The sequence below is a fragment of the Desmodus rotundus genome, chromosome 10 (assembly GCF_022682495.2).
Source record: "Desmodus rotundus isolate HL8 chromosome 10, HLdesRot8A.1, whole genome shotgun sequence".
NCBI lineage: Eukaryota > Metazoa > Chordata > Mammalia > Chiroptera > Phyllostomidae > Desmodus > Desmodus rotundus.
This window is the reverse complement of record NC_071396.1, coordinates 41,024,001-41,044,689: the sequence shown is the minus strand read 5'-3', so window position 1 is coordinate 41,044,689 and position 20,689 is coordinate 41,024,001. Positions and strand designations below refer to the sequence as shown.

Sequence of the window (20,689 nt, the reverse complement as noted above, 5' to 3'; positions counted from 1 at the left end):
ATAAATTATTTATCTATAAATAATAAATAATTTATATATTGATTTATGTATAAGTTAAGCATAGAGTTAAATTTTTCCGACGGTGAAATTAGGCAGGAGCAGGAAGGAATGAGAAAATTTTAGGAGGAGTGTCTGCCGTGGATTTGCGCGGGTATCTGCCGGGTCCTGTTGCCTAGTTACTGACTGACATCCTCGGGAATCAAATCAGAACACCCCGCGGAGGTCACATTGGGCGCATGGCCTGTTCACTAGTCCTCTCTCTCCAAAAGCCTGGAGTTGGTATCCGTGGCTGGTTCGTTACACTAGCAAACTTTGCGGGTCTCTTCAGCACCCCGCCTGCGGTTGGGGAACTAGGAACAGGTGTGAGAAGAGGGTGGTGCGGTGTGCCTGGACCAGGTGGGCAGGGCCTTCCATTTCCTTCTTTCCTGTTTATACCGCTAATAACATTCTCATCATCAGAGTGACACCTACACCGAAGTATCACTGAGCAAAGCTGAAATGCCCACCCCCCCAAGTCCACACCCACTGCCCACCCGCTAGGGGAACGCCACCCACGGTTTGAGCATCTATCTCCTTTCTCTATTCCAGTTCAAGTCTTAAATCAGGAAGAGAAAATCCCGAAGCACGAACCCCGTGGTGGTTCTCCACGTCTCCCGGTACCGCGTTTCAATGCCGGAGCGACTTGCACACGGGCTGGGGCTGGCCATTGGCCGTCTGCTGGTTCCCTAGATTGTGAGCCACCGCTGGCCAAGGCCGGGTTTCACTACGTCGTGTTGCGCTGGCGCTTGGCACAGCTTGCAAGGAGGCGGCAGTGGGACACCGTTACCGAGAGCACTGGCGGGGGAGCGGGGGGGGGTTGCAGGCTGCCTGGATAAATTGTCTGCCTTTCTTAGGCCGGTTCGCGCTTAGGGGACATTTAAGGGCCTGGTCTCTACGTCGTGGTCCGCTCAGGCCGGACACACTCCGGCCGCCTGGACTGAACGAAGCCCCCCCGAATAAGGAGAAATGCCCAAGTACTGTGCTGAAGCAAAGGGGCCTGGCCTTGCGGGGAAGACGCGATGGGGCCCGGGACCGTCCCCTCTCCGAGCCTCGTTTCCTCCAGAGGAGGAGAAGCTCCTAATAATGGAATTCATGAAATCCGCCCAGTTGAAGTGGAGAAACTGCAGAATAGATCGGGGCAAGGCTGCGCAGCAGCCACCCGCGACGTGCTCCCGAGGCCCGGGCTGCCCGCCCGCGGTGGCCCTGTCGCTCTGACCACTCCGGCCAGTCCGTTTCGCCTCTGGCTCCGGCCGGAGCCGTGCGGTGTCCCGCTGTCCTGGAAGCGGGCGCGGGTGGCGAGGAGCAGAGGCCGCCTCGTCTCTGGGCCCCTCGGGCTGCGCCGCCCTCCTGTGGCCGCCGGGAGGCGACCTCCGGCCAGCCTGCGGGCCCCCTCCCCCGGCGGGTGACATCACCGCATTCTTGTCCCGGCTCCTCCCGCCCGCACCGCGCTGACAGGCGAGCCGGGCCGGTCGTGGAGAGGAAGTGCGGGCCCGCTGCGCCGAGCCCGTCCCTGCCCAGGTCGGCTCCCAGCGCTCTCGGGTGACAGCGCCGCAGCCGCTGGGCGCCGCGCCGGGCACGCGCCGCGCCGAGCCGAGCGCCAGGCGGACGCCCCAGCAGACACGCGGGGAAAATGGCTGATGACTTTGGCTTCTTCTCGTCGTCGGAGAGCGGGGCCCCCGAGGCGGCTGAGGAGGACCCGGCGGCTGCTTTCCTGGCCCAGCAGGAGAGTGAGATCGCGGGCATAGAGAATGACGAGGGCTTCGGGGCACCTGCCCTCGGGCAGCCTGGACCCGCGAGCGGGGGTGAGTCAGCACGGTAGCCAGGGCAATGGGGGGCCCGGGGATTGCACGGGGTACAGGGCCGGCGCAGACTGGGCCTCCAAGCCTGCGGCAGAGTGCAAAGGGCCTGCTGTCTGCCAGCCAGGAGCAGGCCTCAGGCTGGTGTGTGTGTGTGTGTGTGTGTGTGTGTGTGTGTGTGTGTACACGGAGGAGGACCCGGGCAATGGGGAGGAACCTTGGAGATCCCCACTGGGGTCCCCACCTGAGCCTGTGGATCTGGTACTCCCGGGACAAGAATTCATGGTGACATTTCATCCCCAGGCCAGCTCCAGCACTGCCTGGCTCTGGAATCCAGCTCAGCCCAGCCCTGATGGGGTCGCAAGAGCTGCCCCGCAGCCTGCCTGTCTTGGGCTCCCAGCTGAGCCGGGAAAGTGTGGGCACTACAGCAGACCTCTCTGCCCCGCAGACTAGCCTTCTCCCACAGCAGGGAAAGCAGGGGGCACTGGGTGCACCGAGAACTCACGAACTTTCCCCTGGGACCACCTGCCATCCGGCATCCTACAGGGCTAGGCACTTCACTTACATTCAATCATTTTATACACAGTGTTAAACCCACTTCAGAGATAGCAAAATCGAGGCTCAAAAAATACAGGACTAGAACAGCTAGCAAGTGGCAGAGCAGCCCTCTAACCCTGTTTCTGCCAGACTGTGAGACCTCTCCAGCTGACCACGCAGTCTTCCACACACCTGACTCTGACTCAGACACGCCAGGGTACCAGGGGCTTCAGGTCACGTGGGGTCTGGCCCTCTGGCGTCTCCTAGAGGTGGTCCAGGGCCACTGTGGTGAGCTTCAGATGCAGGGGTCAGGGGCCTGGGCTTTGTGATAATGTTCGGGCTGTGGTTCTGGCTTGAAAGGAACAAGAGAACAATTTCTTAAAATGTTTAGTGAAAAAGTAGGTGTCACCTTCACGGGCGCATCCAAAACAGCTGTTGCTTCCTATTAATGTTGTCGTTTTGGTGGCGGGTTATGGGCCTGTGGGAATAAGCGGTAACTTCCTTCTTTTTTAATTTACAAATAAGGCTCCTTACAGTCATGTTTGTTGTATTCATTCAACATTTACTGAGCGTCTGCTGGGAGCCAGGCCTGCTGGGGACACAGACAGGTCCTGGGGCTTGAGGAGCTTGCAGCTTCTCTGTAGCCCCTTGCTGTGAGAAATGGGACAGGGCTTTTGGAACGTATAAGGAACTGGAGGCCCCAGAGGGCTTGACTCTCTTGCCCAAAGTCACACAGCGGTGAGCCGCAGATCTGGGACTTGACCCAGCCGCAGCCCTCACAAGTCTGGGCTCCATGCTCTTTCAAACGCTTCGACAGTCACCCTGGGAGGTGATGGGCTGTCAGGGTGCGGAGGGGAATGAGGCTTCTGTTACCCACCAGCCATGGGAGTCTTCCGAAGCAGCAGCTCAGCCCGGACCCTCACAGCTCTCAGGGAATTCCCAGGAAACGCCTGTCCACATTCACGCACCAGTATTCATTTGTCCACACCTCCTCCTTGAGACCGTCAGCCTCCCCAGTCTGGCTTGGCCTCAGGGATTCCATGCTGAAAAGAGCCCAAGTCAGAATCCTGTGAGGGAGTAGAATTGGGCGCTGGGCAGCCAGAGGCCTCCGGGAGCTGAGCAGGCCCTAGCCTCTCCCAGGACAGCCCGGATAGGCGGCGCCCTTTCTGGCAGGGGTGGGGCACGGATTGGCCGCATGCCTAAGGTGGCAGGGAGAGAGGCAGGGACAGGGCCTTCTGAGGGTCTCCTGGACTCACGCCCACCGAAGCGGCAAAGGCTCAGTGCCTCCTGAGTGAGGCGTGGGGATCTGGGAGGTATTGTGGGTTGGTGGCTCAGTGGGTGGCCAGGCAGGATGGACTTCATCTGCCCTCCTTGGCCTAGATGGTGCTGAGCAAGTAATGTCTCCTAACGAGCGCTGAGTGCCAGGAGCCAAGACGGATGGGGAACTTTGCTTTGGCCTGCTGGGAGCTGAGTGGACGCTGGCTCCTGCCACTGCTGCCAGCGAGCACCTCTGAGATGACGCCCCTGTGCTGGGTGCCCTGAGGTCGGGTCCCCAGGGCCCCAGAGGGAGAGGTGTCAGCTGCAGGCCGGCACCTGAGCCACACTGTGTCTCCTCCAGGGCCGGGGCTGGGGCCAACCTGAGCAATGGACACTTTGTTTCCACACATCATCCCGGGTGGGGCCCAGAAGGTTTACTTTTTCACACCCAGATTGCTGAGCGTGACCACTCCCAGCTCTGCCCCTGACTTGCCTAGTCAGTTCCTGGCAAGCCTGTTTTCCCTAGTGGGCCTCAGTAAGCTCCCAGGAATGTTCTGGACCCTGTCTGCCCTCGTCCCAAAGGGGGTCAGGGACCTGAGTGGAGTGGAACAGCACCCACAAGGACCCGTGTCTGCTGTGCTCCTGTTCCGCCAGCTTCCGACTAGGGGCACGTGATTATAAGTGTGCCACAGACGAATCAGACAGCGCTGTGGGAAGAGATGCTCGTCCTTCTGTGTGGGGAGGTGTGTGGGTTCCCAAGGAGGCTGAACTCCATCTCTGGAGGAACGCTCGTGGGACTCTCTGAAGGCCAGGGTGGGCCCCAGGCCTGTGAACCAGGGGCCTGAGCCTGGGACTGGTCAGAGTGGAGGAGGGTGGTGCAACTTCCGCTCCAGAGAGGCCAAGCGTGCAGACCACCATCGTCCTGAATGGACCCTGGTAACGTAGGGCCCAGGTAGAGAAGGAGCCCTGTGGGGTGATGCTGCCGCTCAGGCAGGAGGAGCCCTATCTGAATGCGCAGGGGTGACGGCTGACTCGGTTGGTCTCAAAACAGAGTCGATTATCATTTACATCAGCCAGGGATTATTCCGTGGACTGAGCGCCCCTCCCGGCAGTCCCCAGGCTGAACGTGCAGGTGCTGCTGCCCGCAGCTCTGGCTGGCTGGTAAAGGGATGTGTGTCCATCTGTGGTCATCTCGTGTGGCCTCCTGTGGCTTTTTGCTGGGAGGCTCTGCAGGTTCTGAGAGGCCCCAGACAGCCTTGTGGATAACAGTGGGCCTCCGAAGAGCAACTCCATTTCCATTTAGCCAGCACTTACTGTTCCCCCATTCTGTGCGGGAGCCTTTGGGAGCCGAGCAGGATACTGAGCCTGATAAAGGAGTGCATGACCCCTGGAAGGCCCCAAGTGATTGCAAAGAGGGTGGGGGGTGCTGTAAGGTATTCCGGGAAACCCCAGAGGTGAGACCTTCCATCAGAGCCAAGGGAGGTGGGAACAGGAGTGGAGGGCTTCTCAGAGGAGGTGGCTCGTGAACTGGGTCTTGGAGAGTAATGGGGTCTAAGAGCGTTCTTTAGAGAGGGAACCGGGAAGAAAGGCATGGGGTACAGGATGGTGTGTTTGGGGAAGGAGGAAACCAAAATAGCATTTGTGGGAGGGACCGGAGGGCAGTGAGGCAGCGGAAATGGATAGGGCCTGACTGGAGAGATCCTCAGGTGCTATGGTCTGAGGGTGGAGCTACGCATTCGACAGATACTTACTGAGTCCCTGTTCTGTGCCAGGCACTAGGTGCTGGGCCCCAGCAGTGGACCAAACAAAGTCCTTGCCCTTATGGAGAGTCCATTCAAGTGGGGAAGGCAGACAGTAAGGACACACACACACACACACTCACCCCAAGCTGTGGTAAGCGCTATAGAGCAAATACTACCAGGGCAGTGGGGTGCCTGAAGGGTGAGCGTGTGTGTGTGTGTATGTGTGTGTGTGTGTGTGTGTTGGGGGGGAAGGCCAATAACGAGGACACCAGAGGCTGAAGGGAGCCTGGGAGCGGCCACGGGAGATGGGCAGGGAGGCCTTCCAGGCAGAGGGAGCAGTGCCTGCCACGTCCCAGAGGGGGGGCAGCCTGTAGACCACTGTGATGGAAGGAAATGGATTTCCTTTGGGTTTGTTTTTATTATATTTTACATCAGAGGAGTGACATAGGTAAGCGCATGCTTTATGGGCACACTTCATGGATGAGACCCAGGGCTGGAGTGGGGCAGGGGCATGTGTGAGCCCTGGCATTGGTCTGACAGGGGGTTGGCACAGGATGAAGCTGGAGCCAGGGGGGCCTGTGAGTGAGCAAAAGCCAGTCATTCACTCTTTCCTTCTTTGATGCGTTTATTCATTTGTTTATCCAACAAATGGATTCTGACTCCTACTGCGTCCCAGTTACCCCGCGGGGCTCTGGGAAAGACAGCGGTGAGGAGAAAGGCTGCAGGTGGGCCCCTCCAGGTGTTTGCCACGGCAGGGTGAGAGCCCAGGCTGGGGCCAGGCAGGGAGCAAAGAGCAGAGGGCAACTTTTGAGGGTCACTGTTGCCGCAGAAGCCACAGGAATTTGTGACTAATCAGATGTCAGGGAAGGGGCCAGGAGGGGTCACAGTCAGGGCAGAATGAAGTCCTGAGAGAGGCGGGAGGAGGAAAAAGGGGGCAGGTGCTGCAGTTCTAGCTCTCCCAGGTGGAGCTGTGGCTCCAGGCGCATCAGGGACAGGCGGGGACTCGCAGGGCCCTCTTTCTCAGCCCTTGCAGACCCCGCCTGAGCCTACGGCGCCTCTGCCTGCTCCCCGCTCCCCGGCGGGCACAGGCTCCACGACACTTGGGCCATTCCCAGCTCAGCGGAGGGTAAATCACCTTCAGGGAGGAGAGGAGCTCTCACTGACTGGATGGCCACGGGCAACCACGGGCAATCGCCTCGCGGGGCCTCAGTTTGGGAATCTATACAATGGGTTGATAACTTCATCACAATCACAAGGCCGTGGTGAAAATCACATGTGTTAAAGACTGGGAGAAAGCGTGGAGAGCAAAGGGCTGAGCCCAAGTACTCATCATATCTGCGTGGGGGGCAGTCAACACAGGACCGTGTGTACAGGGGTTGGCTCAGGCGCTGATGTAGGGCTGCTCCATGCTTGCTGCAGGCTGAGCAACGAGTGACACTGTCTCCTTCTTCTCTCTCTAGCTGGTTCTGAGGACATGGGGACCACCATCAACGGAGATGTGTTTCAGGTAAGCAAGACTCTGCCCTCGAGGCAGCAGGGACCAACAGCCTGGGTCTCAGGACCCTCTGACCCCACCTTCAGTAGGAATGCGGCTTCCGGCCTCCTGTTCACGCCAGTCTGATGCACTGGGGCGGGACACACAGGTTTGACATGTTTTCTTGTCATGCAGGACAAGGGGATGAGGGAGAAAGACCAGGAGAGGCAGGGATCGGTGGGGTGTGGCCTCTGTCTGCCCACGGGGATGTCCTGCTTCCAGAGGAAGGGATGAAGTGGCCTGCAGTGGCATGGACAGAGACACCGGGCCCTGCACACGTGGGCCCTCCCAGGCCGACCCGAGTGGCCGTCTCTAACCTGGCAGGCCTCCGACCTGGACTTCTCAGAACTTGCCTACAGGAAAGAACTAGACAAGGCCCCCCAGACTGTTTGCAGGACGATGCGTACAGTAGCCGGCAAGTGGAAACAAGCTAAGCGTCCAGCACGGGGGACTGGGTGGGCGAGCTGGAAACCCGCACTGCTGCTAAAAGAGCAGTCGGAGCTCTCTGTGCTGACGCGAAAAGATGCCCACCCTACAGTAAGCGAGACGCAGCTTGCAGAGATGTACCGCATGGTCCTGCCTTTTTTTTTTTTTTGGTTAGAAATGTGTTTGTACAAAATATCAGAAAGGATGTATACCCACTGTTAACAGTGGTTAGCCCTGAGGTGAGGAATGCGGAGGAATAAGAGGAGGGCTTTCACTTGCATTGTGTAGAAATCTTTATAGTGGTCCTATACTGCGCACGTACACACACACACACACACACACACCCAAAACACCTAGTGTGGACATTTCTGGTTGAAGGCTGCCTCTCTCTGTGCCCGGCTAACCCTTCTCCCCTCATACATAGGGGAATTGGTTTAAAAGTACCTAGACTGAGAATAATTATGCTGTATACTTGTAACTCATGTAATATTGTATGAGAACTATAATTTTTTTCAAGATTTTATTTATTTATTTATTTATTTATTTATTTATTTATTTTAAGAGAGAGGGGAAGGGAGGGAGGAGAGAAACATCATTGTGTGGTTGCCTCTCACACACCCCCAACTGGGGACCCAGCCTGCAACCCAGGCATGTGCCCTGACTGGGGATTGAACTGGTGACCCTTTGGTTCGCAGCCCGCACTCAATCCACTGAGCCACACCAGCCAGGATATACTTTAATTTTAAAAAAGTATTTGGCCTTGGATGGTGTGGCTCAGTGGATTGAGTGCTGGCCTGCAAACCAAAAGGTTGCTGATTTGATCCCCAGTCAGGGCACATGCCTGGGTTACAGGCTGGGTCCCCAGTTGGGGGCGTGTGAGAAGCAACCAATCGATGTTTCTCTCCATCTCTCCCTCCCTTCCCTTCTCTCTAAAAATAAATAAATAAATAATCTTTAAAAATGTATTTAGGCTTAGAGAACTTGGCCCGCAGATGGTGTCCCCAGGACCCCACAGATGCAACAGTCCTCATTCCCCCACCCCCGCCTTTGCCTCCCCCTCATTCGCCCCAGATGCCTGGCTGAGGCTGCGAACCCCACCCTACCCCACCCTATCTCCCCGGCTGCCCGCCCTGTTGCCCTGTTGAGGAGCTGGCCTCCTGAATCCTCAGGGAGAATAAACAATACGTTCTTACGTAAGAGGGATGGGCTGGTACCTTCCACAAGGAAACCGGCCAAGTCCTGTTTCTGGAAAATTACTCAACTATCTGTGAACTAGAAAAGTCAGTCTCTGGGGCTTTAGGACTTTGAGTCTGTGTGGGCCTGAGAGCCCCCAACCCTCAGCATGCCTCCTGTTCAGTTTGGTAGACCATTGAGGCCCAGACTGCCCCTTCAGGGCACACTCAGAAGGACTCTGCTCGGCCCAGAGGTCTGTGTCCTAAAGTGGGCCTGGAGCTGGAGACACCCTTGGAACCGCAGAAGAGGCTGGAACTTTTCCCTTCTATAGGTTAGGGTCTGTGCCTGCTCCCTCCTTGCCCTCCAGCTTTGCTCTGTGTGCGGTGGGTCTGAGGAAGCTGGGCCTCCTCCCCAGTCTCAGTGGGAGGGCTCATTCTCACTCTCACTGGTCCCAATGATAACCACGGGTATGTGTCTTTGTAAATTGTTTCACATTCGTGCCACCCTTGAAGCCTTACAGGCAAGCCTTCCAGCCTTCCAGCCTCACAGATGAGGCCCGTCACCCAGAAGCCAGGTCCACCAGACCTCCTGGCCCTGACCTGTTGCCCTTTGCACCGCCTCACATCATCTTTGCAGGTGGACCGTGCAGGCGGGTCGCCAGGGGAAGGCCTGGGATTGAACACACAGCAGGGCCTGGCTTGTGCTGCATGGGAGGAGGCGGAGCCTCGCGTACCCAACACTTTCAAGGGTCCCAGGCAGAGGTTTCTTGCCACTTTTGTTGTTGTTGTTGTTTTTGGTGGCAGCCTGTGGGCCACTAGGGGTCCAGCTAGGAACTCGATCCCCAGCAAGGCCTAAGGATAAGATTGCTCACTCCTATTCCAGTTCCACCTGGCACTGCCGGGGCAGGGGCAGGAGGCCCCAGCAGCATTCCCTCCCCCTGCGCAAACTCTCCTTCCCCCCACTCACTCCCCTTGGAGCTACTTAGAGGAATCAGCAGCTCAGCTCAGCTTAGCTTAGCGTTAGCTGCTCAGTCCCAAAGACGGATACACCTCATCTTCCCGTCTCTGTGTCTCTGAAGTCACAGCACCGTGGTGCCCACGGAGATGCTCACGTGGAGCCCAGCAGCGGGGGCCACAGGACAGGGGTGCCTCTGGACCTGCCGTTCCCCGCCTCCCCCCTCTCCAGCTCAGGGCGTGTCTGCAGCCGCCGGTGGCCCCTCGCAGGCTGCCAGCCCTCTGGGCAGCTGACCTGCTTTCCTCACTGGGACGTTGCAGCCCTGCTGTCCTCCCCCGGCCCCGCCCACATTACTCACTAGCAGAGGCGGGGCCAGAGAGCTGCCAGAGAAGGGGAGCCAGCAAACCGGTCTCGGGACTTAGTCTGCCCGCAGCCCCACTGCGCTCTCCCTGGTCGCTGTGCGGCCGCAGTGAGCCACCCGCCTGCGGGCCCCCTCACGTGCACACCCTGCACACGGGTGGCATTTGTTGCACATGGTCCCCACTTTGCTTCCTGAGTGGGATGTTGCTCCTCCCATTTGACAGGTGATGAAGCACAAGAAGCCCAGGAAAGGGTCTCTCAAAGGCCCCACATCCAGTGAGTGGCAGGAAGGGACTTGAAGCCCAGTCCCTCTGATGCTGTGTCCCAGGCTGTTCCCGCGCCCTCCACTTCGCTCTGCCGGCAGCCGCTTGCTCCTCGGTCGAGTGAACTCACGGTCCCGGAGTGCCGCGTGCCGCGCACTGTGCTGGGGCGGTGGGTGTAGACACAGGCGGCCCCAGGCTGTGTTTGTCCTCCGAGAGCTTGCTTGCGGGAAGAAGTGCGGGTTGAGCGGGGAGTCTGAAGAGCCTACCGGGGTTCTTACCACGTGTCGGGCATCGCCCAGGAGCTTTAAGTGACTTAACTCATTTCATCCTCCAAAACCCCTATGATGTAGGTCTGTCATCGTCCCCACTTTACAGGTGAGGAGGGGGACTCATCTGGAGTTCAAGCTTACTCTGGTGACGCAGCCGGGACTTGCCCAGGCTCAGGCCCCAGGTGCTGCCCTGAAGTCGGGAGGGCCCACAAACACAGCCTGGGGCCGCCAGTGTCTACACCCACCGCCCCAGCACAGTGCGCGGCACGCGGCACTCAGGGACCGTGAGTTCACTCGACCGAGGAGCAAGCGGCTGCCGGCAGAGCGAAGTGGAGGGCGCGGGAACAGCCTGGGACACAGCATCAGAGGGACTGGGCTTCAAGTCCCTTCCTGCCACTCACTGGATGTGGGGCCTTTGAGAGACCCTTTCCTGGGCTTCTTGTGCTTCATCACCTGTCAAATGGGAGGAGCAACATCCCACTCAGGAAGCAAAGTGGGGACCATGTGCAAGGAAGGGGTGCTGAAAGTGGGGTGGAGGCTGCTGGAAGGGGTGCAGGCAGTCCTGGCTAAGGGGACAGCACGTGCCAAGGCACAGAGGATATGACCCTGCCCAGGGCTTCCCAAGGCCAGGGGTCGCTGCAGAGAGAGGGGGAGTGCTGGGAGCCTGCGGAAGCCGGAGGCAGCAGCACTTTGCGGCAGGCCCAGCTGCCAGCCAGAGCATGGGTGGGCTGCACCTCTGTGGGGAGTGGCGGGGGAGGCGGGCCCAGCTGGGCCAGTCTGAGGCCTGGGGCACAGCCACCTCGGGGCACAGTGTTTTGGAACTGTGCCCCTGCATGTGCAGCTGCTCCAGGGGCTGAGAGAAGGACCCGGGGGCCCCAGTGATCCTCAGGGCTGCTCCCCGACTCAGGCTGGGGCAGGCTGCAGGGGAAGAATCTGGATGGAGTCAGAGAGCCTGGGCTTCATTTCTGGCTTTTCTCAGCCAGATGACCTTGGACTAGTTGTTGCTCAAGCCAGATCTCCCAGGTCAGTGGAGAAAATCCACAGCCCAGGACGCTTGCTATCAATCCTGACCCAGCCACTGAGCGAGCCCAGGAGGTGTGTGTGTGAGAGAGAGATGCTGCGGGAGGGACAGGGCCAAGGGGCGTGGCTCTGGGCCTGGGAAGATAGATTTATCTGGGAGACAGAACGTAGGCGCACAAACCATGTGACACAGAAGTGACTTTGGTCCCTTTTGGCTACTCTGTGGCCACTATGTCCACACCCAGGAATCAGTGTGAGTCTCGGCTCTGCCACGCCTGGCTGGGTGACCTTGGGACTGTGGTGCTAGACTTTCCCTACCTGTAAAACAAAGGCCATAAAGCCACCCTGCATGGTGGCCAAGATCAAAGAGCTCCGTTTGATTGCAAGTTCTCCGCCAGTTCTAAAGCTCTGCAACCTGGGGGTGTTCATTTCGGGGCAGGTGTTCTGAAATGGTGGGCCCTAAGGGACAAGGAGGCTGAACCTCCTGCTCAGGGGGCCCTGCCAGCCCCTCTCCCACCCATGTCCTCCTCACCTGGTGGCATCTCTGTGCTCAGAGCTTCCCAAAAGCGCCTGCCCCACAAGGCCCTTACGTGGCTCTTGGCCTGGAGTGCCCTCCCCCATCTCTTCCCGTCCCGCTCTGCCCTCAGGCTGGAACGGTCCTGCCTGTCCTGCTCCCAGGGGTCCCTGACCCCAGCCAAGGTCGTTTGTGAGGGACAGCTCCGGGCTGATGGCCTGTCTTGTTCATCCCCGTCCCCAAGCCTGAGCATGTGAATTCATTCAGTAAGTGTTCGTGAACTCCTCCTGTGGCCAGGCCCTCCCGTTCTGGATGCTGCTCACAGACAGGCAGTCTGTCCTCAAGCAGGGAGGAGACAGACAGTGAGCGCTGAACAAACCTGTCTTTTCAGATTGCGACAGGTCCCAAGAAGCAGGTAAAACGTAGCACCTGGACTAACATGTTCACGAGAGAAACCACAGTCTGCAGACCGGACTTGTCTAGGATTGGGCAGGGGTCCCGGCAGCCCGCCCTCAGGGCAGGGTCGCTCTCTGAGGTGGACGGGGTGCCCCTTGTGTTCTCTGGATTTGGGCCCTGGGAGGGTCCCTGGCGATGTCAGGAGACTCTAAACTCAAGTGCGGCGCTGTGCAGGAAAGCCGAATGAAGGCTCCACCCGAAGTGCCCCGCCCAAAGGTGGGCCTGACCTGAGGTGCCAGGCTATGGCACCCCACCCTGGGCCTCCCCTTCCGTGCCCCCAGATAGCCAGAGGCTGGAGTGTTCCCCTGTGCCCCGGCCACCTGCACCCCTTGGGCAAGGGTGCATGCACACAGTACCTGCTCTGACCCGGCCATCGGGCCACGCCAGCTGCAGGTCTGAGACCGTGGTGCACACCGGACACAGGGCCTGCCTGATGCCGTTGTGCACAACGCCAATATTCGCGGCAGTTTGCATGAGTGCTTGAAGAAGGGGCACTGGGCCGTGGATGGGCTGAACAGGGGCTTAGAGGCTGCAAACCAGGCCCTGCCCTGCCCACCCTCAGCCTCCAGTGGGAGACTTACACAGTCGAGGGTGAAGGCTGTGACATAGCACAGAGGGAAGGGGTGTGGCATCTGCTTGGGGTTGGATTGTCCCCAACTGTCCCAGAGCTTGTGATTTTTGAGCTGGAAGCTCCGTGGGATGGAGTAGGATTTCATCAGCTGGCGAAGGGAGGAGAGACGATCTCAGGCCGAAAGCAGAGGCGGCGCAGGAGTGGGTGGGATATGTGCAGACAGGAATGCACGGGGCGTGCTGAGTGCCAGGGTGGGCATTGCGGGAGATGGGATTGGCTCGTAAAAGGCTTGTCTAGACTAGAGGGGAGCCACATCCTTACTGGGTTGAGCTCTGAACCCCAATACTTGGAGTCCCTGCCTCTGGCAGGCATTGTGGAAAAGTGGGCAGAGCCCTGGCCTAGGGGTCAGAGGCTCTGCCACTGCATCATACCATCTCTCGTGGCCTCCGTTTCCTCCCCTATAAAATGGGAATGAATAGCCCTGGCTGGTGGGGCTCAGTGGATTGAGTGCGGGCCTGTGAACCCAAGGGTCACCGTTTCAATTCCCAGTCAGGGCACATGCCTGGGTTGTGGGCCAGGTCCCCAGCTGGGGGCGTGTGAGAGGCAACCGACGGATATATCTCTCACACAAAGATGTTTCTCTCCCTCCTTTCCCCTGTCTCTAAGGATAAATAAATAAAATCTTAAAGAAAGAATATAAAATGGGAATGAATAATTACAACGCGAGCTACCATTCATTCTTCTTAATGTGTTGCAAATATCGTTGCACCAAATCCTCACCACAGCTCTTAGAGGTAGTTTTATTATTATCCCCATTTCAGATGAGAAAACAGGCCCAGGGTTAATCGCCTCGCCCGTGTACATGTGCCTCCAGTCAGCAGCAGAGGGGGGTTTGCCGCGGGACGCTCTGACTGCAGAGGCCACGCCCTTCGCCACGTTCCTGGCTGTGGCCACCCTACCGATCTCAGGGCTGCTTGTTCACTGAGCACATACTTATGGGCCATTTCCTGTGTGCCAGGCACTGTGTTGGGTGCTGAGGACACAGCAGGGAACAGGACAGACGAGTCCTTGTCACCGTGAAAGTGACATTCTGATGGAAAGACAGACAGTGGACAAGCAAACAGAGTGAGGTCATTTCAGACTGTGTGCGTATTATTGGGTACATAAAACTGTCATAGAGATGGAGTTCAGTGATAGGAACACAAGGAGCCCACTGTGTGCCAAGAAGTGTTAGAAGTTCCTGACATTTGTAAAACTCACCTCATTCACATAGCAACCCTAAGGAGTGGGTGCTCTTATTTTGCCCATTTTATGATGAGGAAGGTGAAGCACAGAGAGGTTGAGTGACTTGTCTGGGGTCACACAGGGAGAAGGGGTGCTGGCAGAGGGCACAGTAGGTGCAAAGGAGACAGTGGGTGTGAGGTTGCTTGAGATGTGCAGAGGTCTCCCGATCTTTGCGCGGCAGAGACCGGGGGGGCGGGTGGACACCCCGGGTGCACAGCTGTCTGTCTCCTAGGAGGCTAACGGCCCAGCTGACGGCTACGCTGCCATCGCCCAGGCCGACAGGCTGACGCAGGAGCCTGAGAGCATCCGCAAATGGAGAGAGGAACAGAGGAAACGGCTGCAAGAGCTGGGTGAGGGCAGAGCTGGCGCTGGTGTGGCTGTCTGGGACATGAAGAGGAGGGGGGACCAGGGCACACGTCCCCCCATTGGTGTGGGAACTATGTCAGGGTGGCACTGGGAGCTGGGGGAGGAGCACCAGGGCAGCTGTGCCCTTCGCATCTACTGGAAAGATGCCACTCATTCTTCCATCGGGGTTGCAGACGCTGCCTCCAAGGTGACGGAACAAGAGTGGCGGGAGAAGGCCAAGAAGGACCTGGAGGAGTGGAACCAGCGCCAGAGTGAACAAGTCGAAAAGAACAAGATCAACAACCGGTGAGAGATGCTACGGGGACAGGAGAGGATCTGTGGGGACAGGAGGGGCCTATGGGGACAGGAGGGTGCCATTGGACAAGGAGAGCAGCTGTGGTATCGGGGGACTCTCTTGAGATGGGTGGTTTGGTGGCAAGACCATGGAGGAAGGAGACACTGAAATGCCCAGGAGCACTGCCCCGGTGGCCTGTGGGTGGAGTGCTGACCTCTGCAGAGCCGGTCACTGTTGTACTCTCACCTCCTCACCGCGACAGAGAGAAGCAAGCTCTGCAGTCAGCGGAAGGGGTCCCAGGTCCCTGAGATGTGAGCCAGACCATGCTAGGGCCCGCCTGCTGGGCCTGGGCCCGCCGTGGCCTCTGTCCGTGTCACAGAGAGTGCAGGCCTGCCTGGGAGTGAGGACGCAATCTGGGTACGGGGTTTGGTTGCTTGCAGTGCTTCCACCCACAGTGGCAGGGGCGGGCGCAGGGGGCCAGGGGCTGGCACCAAATCAGCTGGCACCCACTTCTGTAGTCTTTCAGCTCCCCTTTCCTCTATGGGGCCTGCACTGCTGCACACAGGCCCCTGGGATGGGGGCAAAGGGGCCACCAGAAGCTCCAGGCTTCTGCTCTATTCGCTTAGCAACCTCAGTGAAAATAAAAGAGCCTCTTGCTCCCAGTAGCTCCTGCATAAGTCCTTGGCCTGACCCTTATTGGTGGGGCATGGGTCAGGCCCGGTGACTGTCCCAGGGGGAGGGGCCCCCTGAGGAACCCAGCTTGGGCAATAGTCCTTGTCCTTGGGATGTGCACGGGGTCAGTCCTACCCAAACCACAGGGACTGAAGTGAGGGCAACCTGACAATCAGGGTGCCCTTCCTGGAAGAAGGGGGCTGAATGCTGAGCAGGCAAAAAACAGCATGCCACCTTTGTGGAAACAGTCTCAGAGCATTTTCGAGATGCTGCCCAGCAGCCCAGCCTTTGAGGCTGTGCCCTCCAAGATACCAGGCCTGCCAGCGAGGGGAGGCCAGATCTGGGAGGCCACTGCCCCGGTGTTCGAGAAGCTGCTGCATGCCACACTCTGGGCCTGGGACCGGGGACTGGGGAGACAGATGAGAAGGACCCAGCCTGTGTCTTTGGAGCTCAGAGGAGAGAAACCCGGTGGCGCTGAGTTCCACAGCAGGGTCTCTGTGGATGGGCTGTGGAAGCAGGGATGCTGGTGGGGAGGAGCCTCGGTGTCTGGGGAACTGGGCTTTGGAGGACAGTTAGGAGTTCATCAGGAAAAAGAGGGCAGGAGTAGGGGCGGGAAACCTAGACCAGGGCGCAGCACAACATGAAAGAGAGGACCTTGTGTCCTGGGCAGCAGGGAGTCAGGGGGTCGTGGGGGAGGCACCCGTGCTGCTGAGGAAGGTTTGTGAACAGGAGGAATGTGGTCAGGGCTCAGTCATAGCAAAGGCACTGGGTGGGCGGGGGGCCGTCCCTGCTCTCCTCTCAGCTGTGGAGAGTTGCTGAGCCTCCCAGAACTGTGCTTCCTGACACCTCGCGAACTGGAGGTACTAACGCTGTCTCTCTTTCTCTTTAACCCTCTGCCTGTCTGTCTGTCTGTCTGTCATGCCATCCTGCCTCCCCCAAACCCCCACCTAACACCTTTCCCTTAAGGATCGCTGACAAAGCATTCTACCAGCAGCCAGATGCGGACGTCATCGGCTACGTGTACGTGTGTCTCCGCGGCCCCCCTGGCTGGGGGAGCTGGAGAGGGCGAGGCCCCTGTGTGGCTGGCAGTTTCTTTCTTTTCTTTTTAGATTTTATTTATTTATGTTTAGAGGGAGGGGAAGGGAGGGAGAGCGGGAGATAAACATCAACGTTCTAGAGAAACATTGATCAGTTGCCTCCCATATGCCCCCAACCAGGGACCTGGCCCACAACCCAGGATGTGCCCTGACCAGGAATTGAACCGGTGACATTTTGGGTTAGCCAGATGATGCCGAACCCACTGAGCTGCAGCCTTCAGGGCAAGATACAGTTTCTTGAGTCTCCTGCTTATGGGGTACAAGAGTGTGACTCGGTGGGGTAGGGGGGTGGAGGGCACGGGCGGGGAGGGAATGACTGGAGCAGGAGGTGAATACCCAGGTAAGTACAGCACCTCCATCCTTCCAGCAAATGCTTATTGAGGCCTCCTCTGCTCAGAGGCGTCTTTGCTAAATTGAGGCAGAGAAAAGAAAAGAATGCACCAGCCATGCCTGGGTGGGAGGAGCGAGTGGCAAAGCACCCCAACTCCTTCCCAAAGAGATGCCTCTTGGGGGTGGCAGGTGGAGTGAAGAGGTCTTTTGTTGAACAAAGCAGACGGAGTGTTGGTTGCTGGGGATTCAAAGAGAGCTAGGAGCACCCCATCCGCTTCTGTGCCCCCAAGTGCACTGCTCCCCCTTGGAGCTCCGCCCGGAGTCAGGTCACCACCCCTGCCCCGGCCACCACAGGGCCCTCACGTGCATTCCTGGCTCGGGCTCTAGTTGGGGTACTGACGGGTCTAGACCCGACAGCAGACGTTCGTTCTACGTCACCGACATTGGTTGGCAGCGACACCTAGCGGTGTGTCGGGGATTGTGGAACAAGGGAAAACGCGGTGATGAGTGATTGTGAGCTCGCTCAGCCAAGGACTGGCGGCTTCTCGCGCTGGGCACACCGTGGGCAGGGCAGCGACGCTGTCGGGCTAACCCTTCTCTCGCAGGGCCAAGGATACCCCCGCGTGAGAGCTCTTCGCGCCTACCTTTCACCCACTGTCTCTGCTGTCCAGTCCTTGCGGGCACTTACTCCCTTACCCAGCGCCAGTCTGGTTGGATAGGCAGAGGGCACGCGCGGTTCCTTCCCCCAAGTTGCTCCTGGCCGGGAGTGTGTGGTGACCAGCGCTGCGCGCAAGGACATGCGAGGCTCTCTGTAAACCGCCTTTTGTGTGGGAGCCAGGGGAGGCCTCAGAGATGCGGGACCTTCAGCTGGGCCTTAAAGCGGGCGGAGGAGCGACTGGTGGGCAAGGGGACTTGAGGGGAAGGGCCCCTAGGTGGAAGCCAGGAGGGACAAAGGTGATGCGATAGGTGACACCTCGCGGCTGCAGGCTGTGGAGCTTGGGCCGACTGCAGAAACGCCTGTTGAGTCGACGGGCCCAGAAGCTGGTCCTGAAGGCAGCAGGGAGCCATGAGGTTTCAAGCAAGAAAGTGGGGATGGCACAGGGGCTGCAGGGGGGGTGGCCAGCGGCTTCCCTGTCCCCCAGCTTGCACACACCCGCCACCCCCTTAGGTTCTCAGGCCACTCCAAATAGACTCGGGTCCTCACTCGACAGGTGGTAATGAGCACGCAGCATGTGAGCAAGATCACTGTGGAGGGCCCAGGTCACTGATAATGGGCCAGAGGCCACGTGGGCCATCTGCCAGTGCCTGGTCATGCCTGAGATGCAGAGCGGGCTGCCACGGACAGACGGAATTTCCAGGGACCCTCGATGGGCAAAAAAGACCCAGCCCCAGTGCTCCCCACCTAAGAACCCTTTATTGTCTTTCTCTTAGTAATCCCCACGTTTAAGTTTTGTCTATGAAACTGTATTTACCATACTGTCTTTCTACTGTTCCTTCATCTGTGGCTGCTAGACCTCTCAGCTGGAACTTCTAATGAAGAAGCCACCAGTTGTCATACTAGTTTAATTCCAACCAAAGGCAAAGGCTTACTGAGTGGAGCTGTCCCCACACCGCGGCTCCACAGATGAGCTGTTCCGGGGTAAAAGTGCCATCAGCCATGCTTGGGATGTAGAGGACTCTCTCTGCATCACTACTCCGCCCGTGCACATTAGCACACGGAAGGCTGTGAAAGTCAGGCTTTGGAACCCTCTTTTACTGAGTTTTCTAGGAGCGCTTGACCACAGCCCTGTCCTGGAGAACGCTCAGAGGGTGAGAGAGTGATGAGTGATGCTGAACTAGGCACTTCACTTTGTGGTTAGTCAATGTCCTGTCCCTGCCAGGTCAATGGAAACTGAAAATGGCCAAGGCACCGCAGTAGTTCCTGCACCGACCACTAGGTGCCAGGGCCCCAGGTCAGGAAATTCATTTCGGAAAGGCAATAACCAGAGAGTGCTTAGGCTGCGGCAGGGGTGAGGGAGGGACAGGAGGGCACTTTAGTTGGGGTGGTAAGGGAAGACCTCTCTGAAGAAGAGAGGCCTGCACTCGGCCCTGAATGACAGCCAAGCAGCCATGAGCAGTCGGTCTGGGGGAAAAGCATTCCCAGAAGAGGTGACAAATGCAGAGGCCCTGAGGCAGGACCAACCTAGGCTTCTCCTGGCGCCCAAGGCGAAGGTCACCTGCCAAGAGAAGGCACCAGGCGAGGTCAGAGGGCACAGGGCTGGGGAGGAGACCTCCAGACAAAGTAGCTCAGAGTAGGAGGGGCAAAGCAGCCTTGCTCAGCGGGGGCAGAGCACCCCTGATTCAGGGCAATGGCAGAAGGCTCTGAGGCTCTGAGTCCTCTGTCCTATCTCCACCCGCAGGGCATCTGAGGAGGCTTTCGTGAAGGAATCCAAGGAGGACAGCCCAGGCACAGAGTGGGAGAAGGTGGCCCAGCTGTGTGACTTCAACCCCAAGAGCAGCAAGCAGTGCAAAGACGTGTCCCGCCTGCGCTCAGTGCTCATGTCCCTGAAGCAGACACCGCTGTCCCGCTAGGTGCCTGCCATCAGCACAGCCACAGAGCTTGGGCGGCCCAGGGCAGAGAAGGAGCAGCTGCTTCCAGCAGAGGGGAGGGAAGCCTCCAGCAGCTGCTGCACACGGCCCACTCCCTCTCTCCTCATGGCCCGGGGCTGGGGAGGGAACACACTTGCCCTCTCACCCTCGTTCCCTCCTGGCCCTGTGGTCCAGCCCCTCACACCGCCTCTCAGTCCACAAAATTGTGTCTCTCCCGATGTATTTTTTCTTGGCTTAAAGGGTGTGTTGTTAACTCTTTTTACACGTATTTATTACCATTCTCATTTCTCTGGAAGCCACAAATGGTGTCAGGGCTCAGTTTGTGCTTAGGGCGTCCTGAGCCTCATGGCCTTGGGAGAAGACGAGGCTCTTCTCTTGGAAACCCAGGAGCTCCCGGCTGGAAGTGGGGTCTCCCGGCTGCCTGGGTCTGCTGCCTCCACCCCTAGGAGGAAAGAACCCGTCACTCTCATGGAAGGCTTTTGCCACCTTGACCTCTTCTGGCCTTTGAATCAGCCTGTGAGATGGGGGTCCTGGTGTTCCCATCATGCAGCTGCAGGCACAAGGCTCCCAGAGGGTCAGGGGCTCCCTGTGGAGGCTCGTCTCAGCCTGGCTGAGAGGCCAGTGAAGGTGGCCTCCCCCTCCGTGGGATTGGCTGGGGCGCTCTGCCTGTGGAGGGCCCACGGCCCTCCTGTGGACCTGGGATAAAGATCCAAAGGTGACCACAGCTTCTTGCCCTACAGCAGAGGTTGCAAATGTGGCTTCTTTCAAAGTATTGTGACCTGCACAGTGACGAGAAAGACTGCAGTCACTGCCAGCTGAATTAGTTTCCCAGGACTGTTGTGACAATGTGTGATGCATGTGGTTTAAAGCCACAGAGTGCCCTCCTCTCCTGCAGGTGGGAAGTGCAAGGTGTCAGCAGGGCCATGGTCCCTCTGAAGGCCCCGAGGGAGGGCCGTTTCAGCTTCTTCCGTCTCCCGGCCACCTCCGGCGTTCTTTGGCTTGTAGACGCATCACTACAATCCTGAGTTCACCTTCGCATGGCCTGTCCTCTATGTGTGTCTGTCTTTGTCCCAATTTCCCCTTTTTTTATATGGAAAACTAGCCACATTGGATTGGGGCCCACCTTAATCTTATTTTAACTGGATTACCTCTGTAAAGACCCCATT

General features: G+C 58.3%; 1 protein-coding gene across 2 annotated transcripts; it reads left to right on the top strand.

The window, feature by feature from the left end:
- Window positions 1-1,466: 1,466 nt before the first annotated feature.
- Window positions 1,467-19,781, top strand: CLTB (clathrin light chain B). Of its 2 annotated transcripts, XM_024577825.4 has the most exons (6): window positions 1,467-1,841; window positions 6,832-6,878; window positions 14,428-14,545; window positions 14,735-14,846; window positions 16,474-16,527; window positions 19,334-19,781. In XM_024577825.4, exons 1-6 carry the CDS (start codon window positions 1,670-1,672, stop codon window positions 19,503-19,505), a joined length of 675 nt encoding a protein of 224 aa, XP_024433593.1. In that variant the 5' UTR covers window positions 1,467-1,669; the 3' UTR covers window positions 19,506-19,781. The 2 variants fall into 2 exon arrangements, with proteins under 2 accessions (XP_024433593.1, XP_024433594.1); XM_024577826.3 differs by lacking the exon at window positions 16,474-16,527 and having other exon boundaries at window positions 1,475-1,841.
- Window positions 19,782-20,689: the final 908 nt, after the last annotated feature.

What these genes read in the sequence shown, in the direction of transcription:
- CLTB (XM_024577825.4), top strand. Translation starts at nt 1,670, where the DNA reads ATGGCTGATGACTTTGGCTTCTTCTCGTCGTCGGAGAGCGGGGCCCCC. An exon ending in AAGAACAAGATCAACAACCG is followed by an intron (nt 14,847 to 16,473) that starts GTGAGAGATGCT and finishes CTTTCCCTTAAG; the next exon opens with GATCGCTGACAAAGCATTCT. An exon ending in GCGGACGTCATCGGCTACGT is followed by an intron (nt 16,528 to 19,333) that starts GTACGTGTGTCT and finishes CTCCACCCGCAG; the next exon opens with GGCATCTGAGGAGGCTTTCG.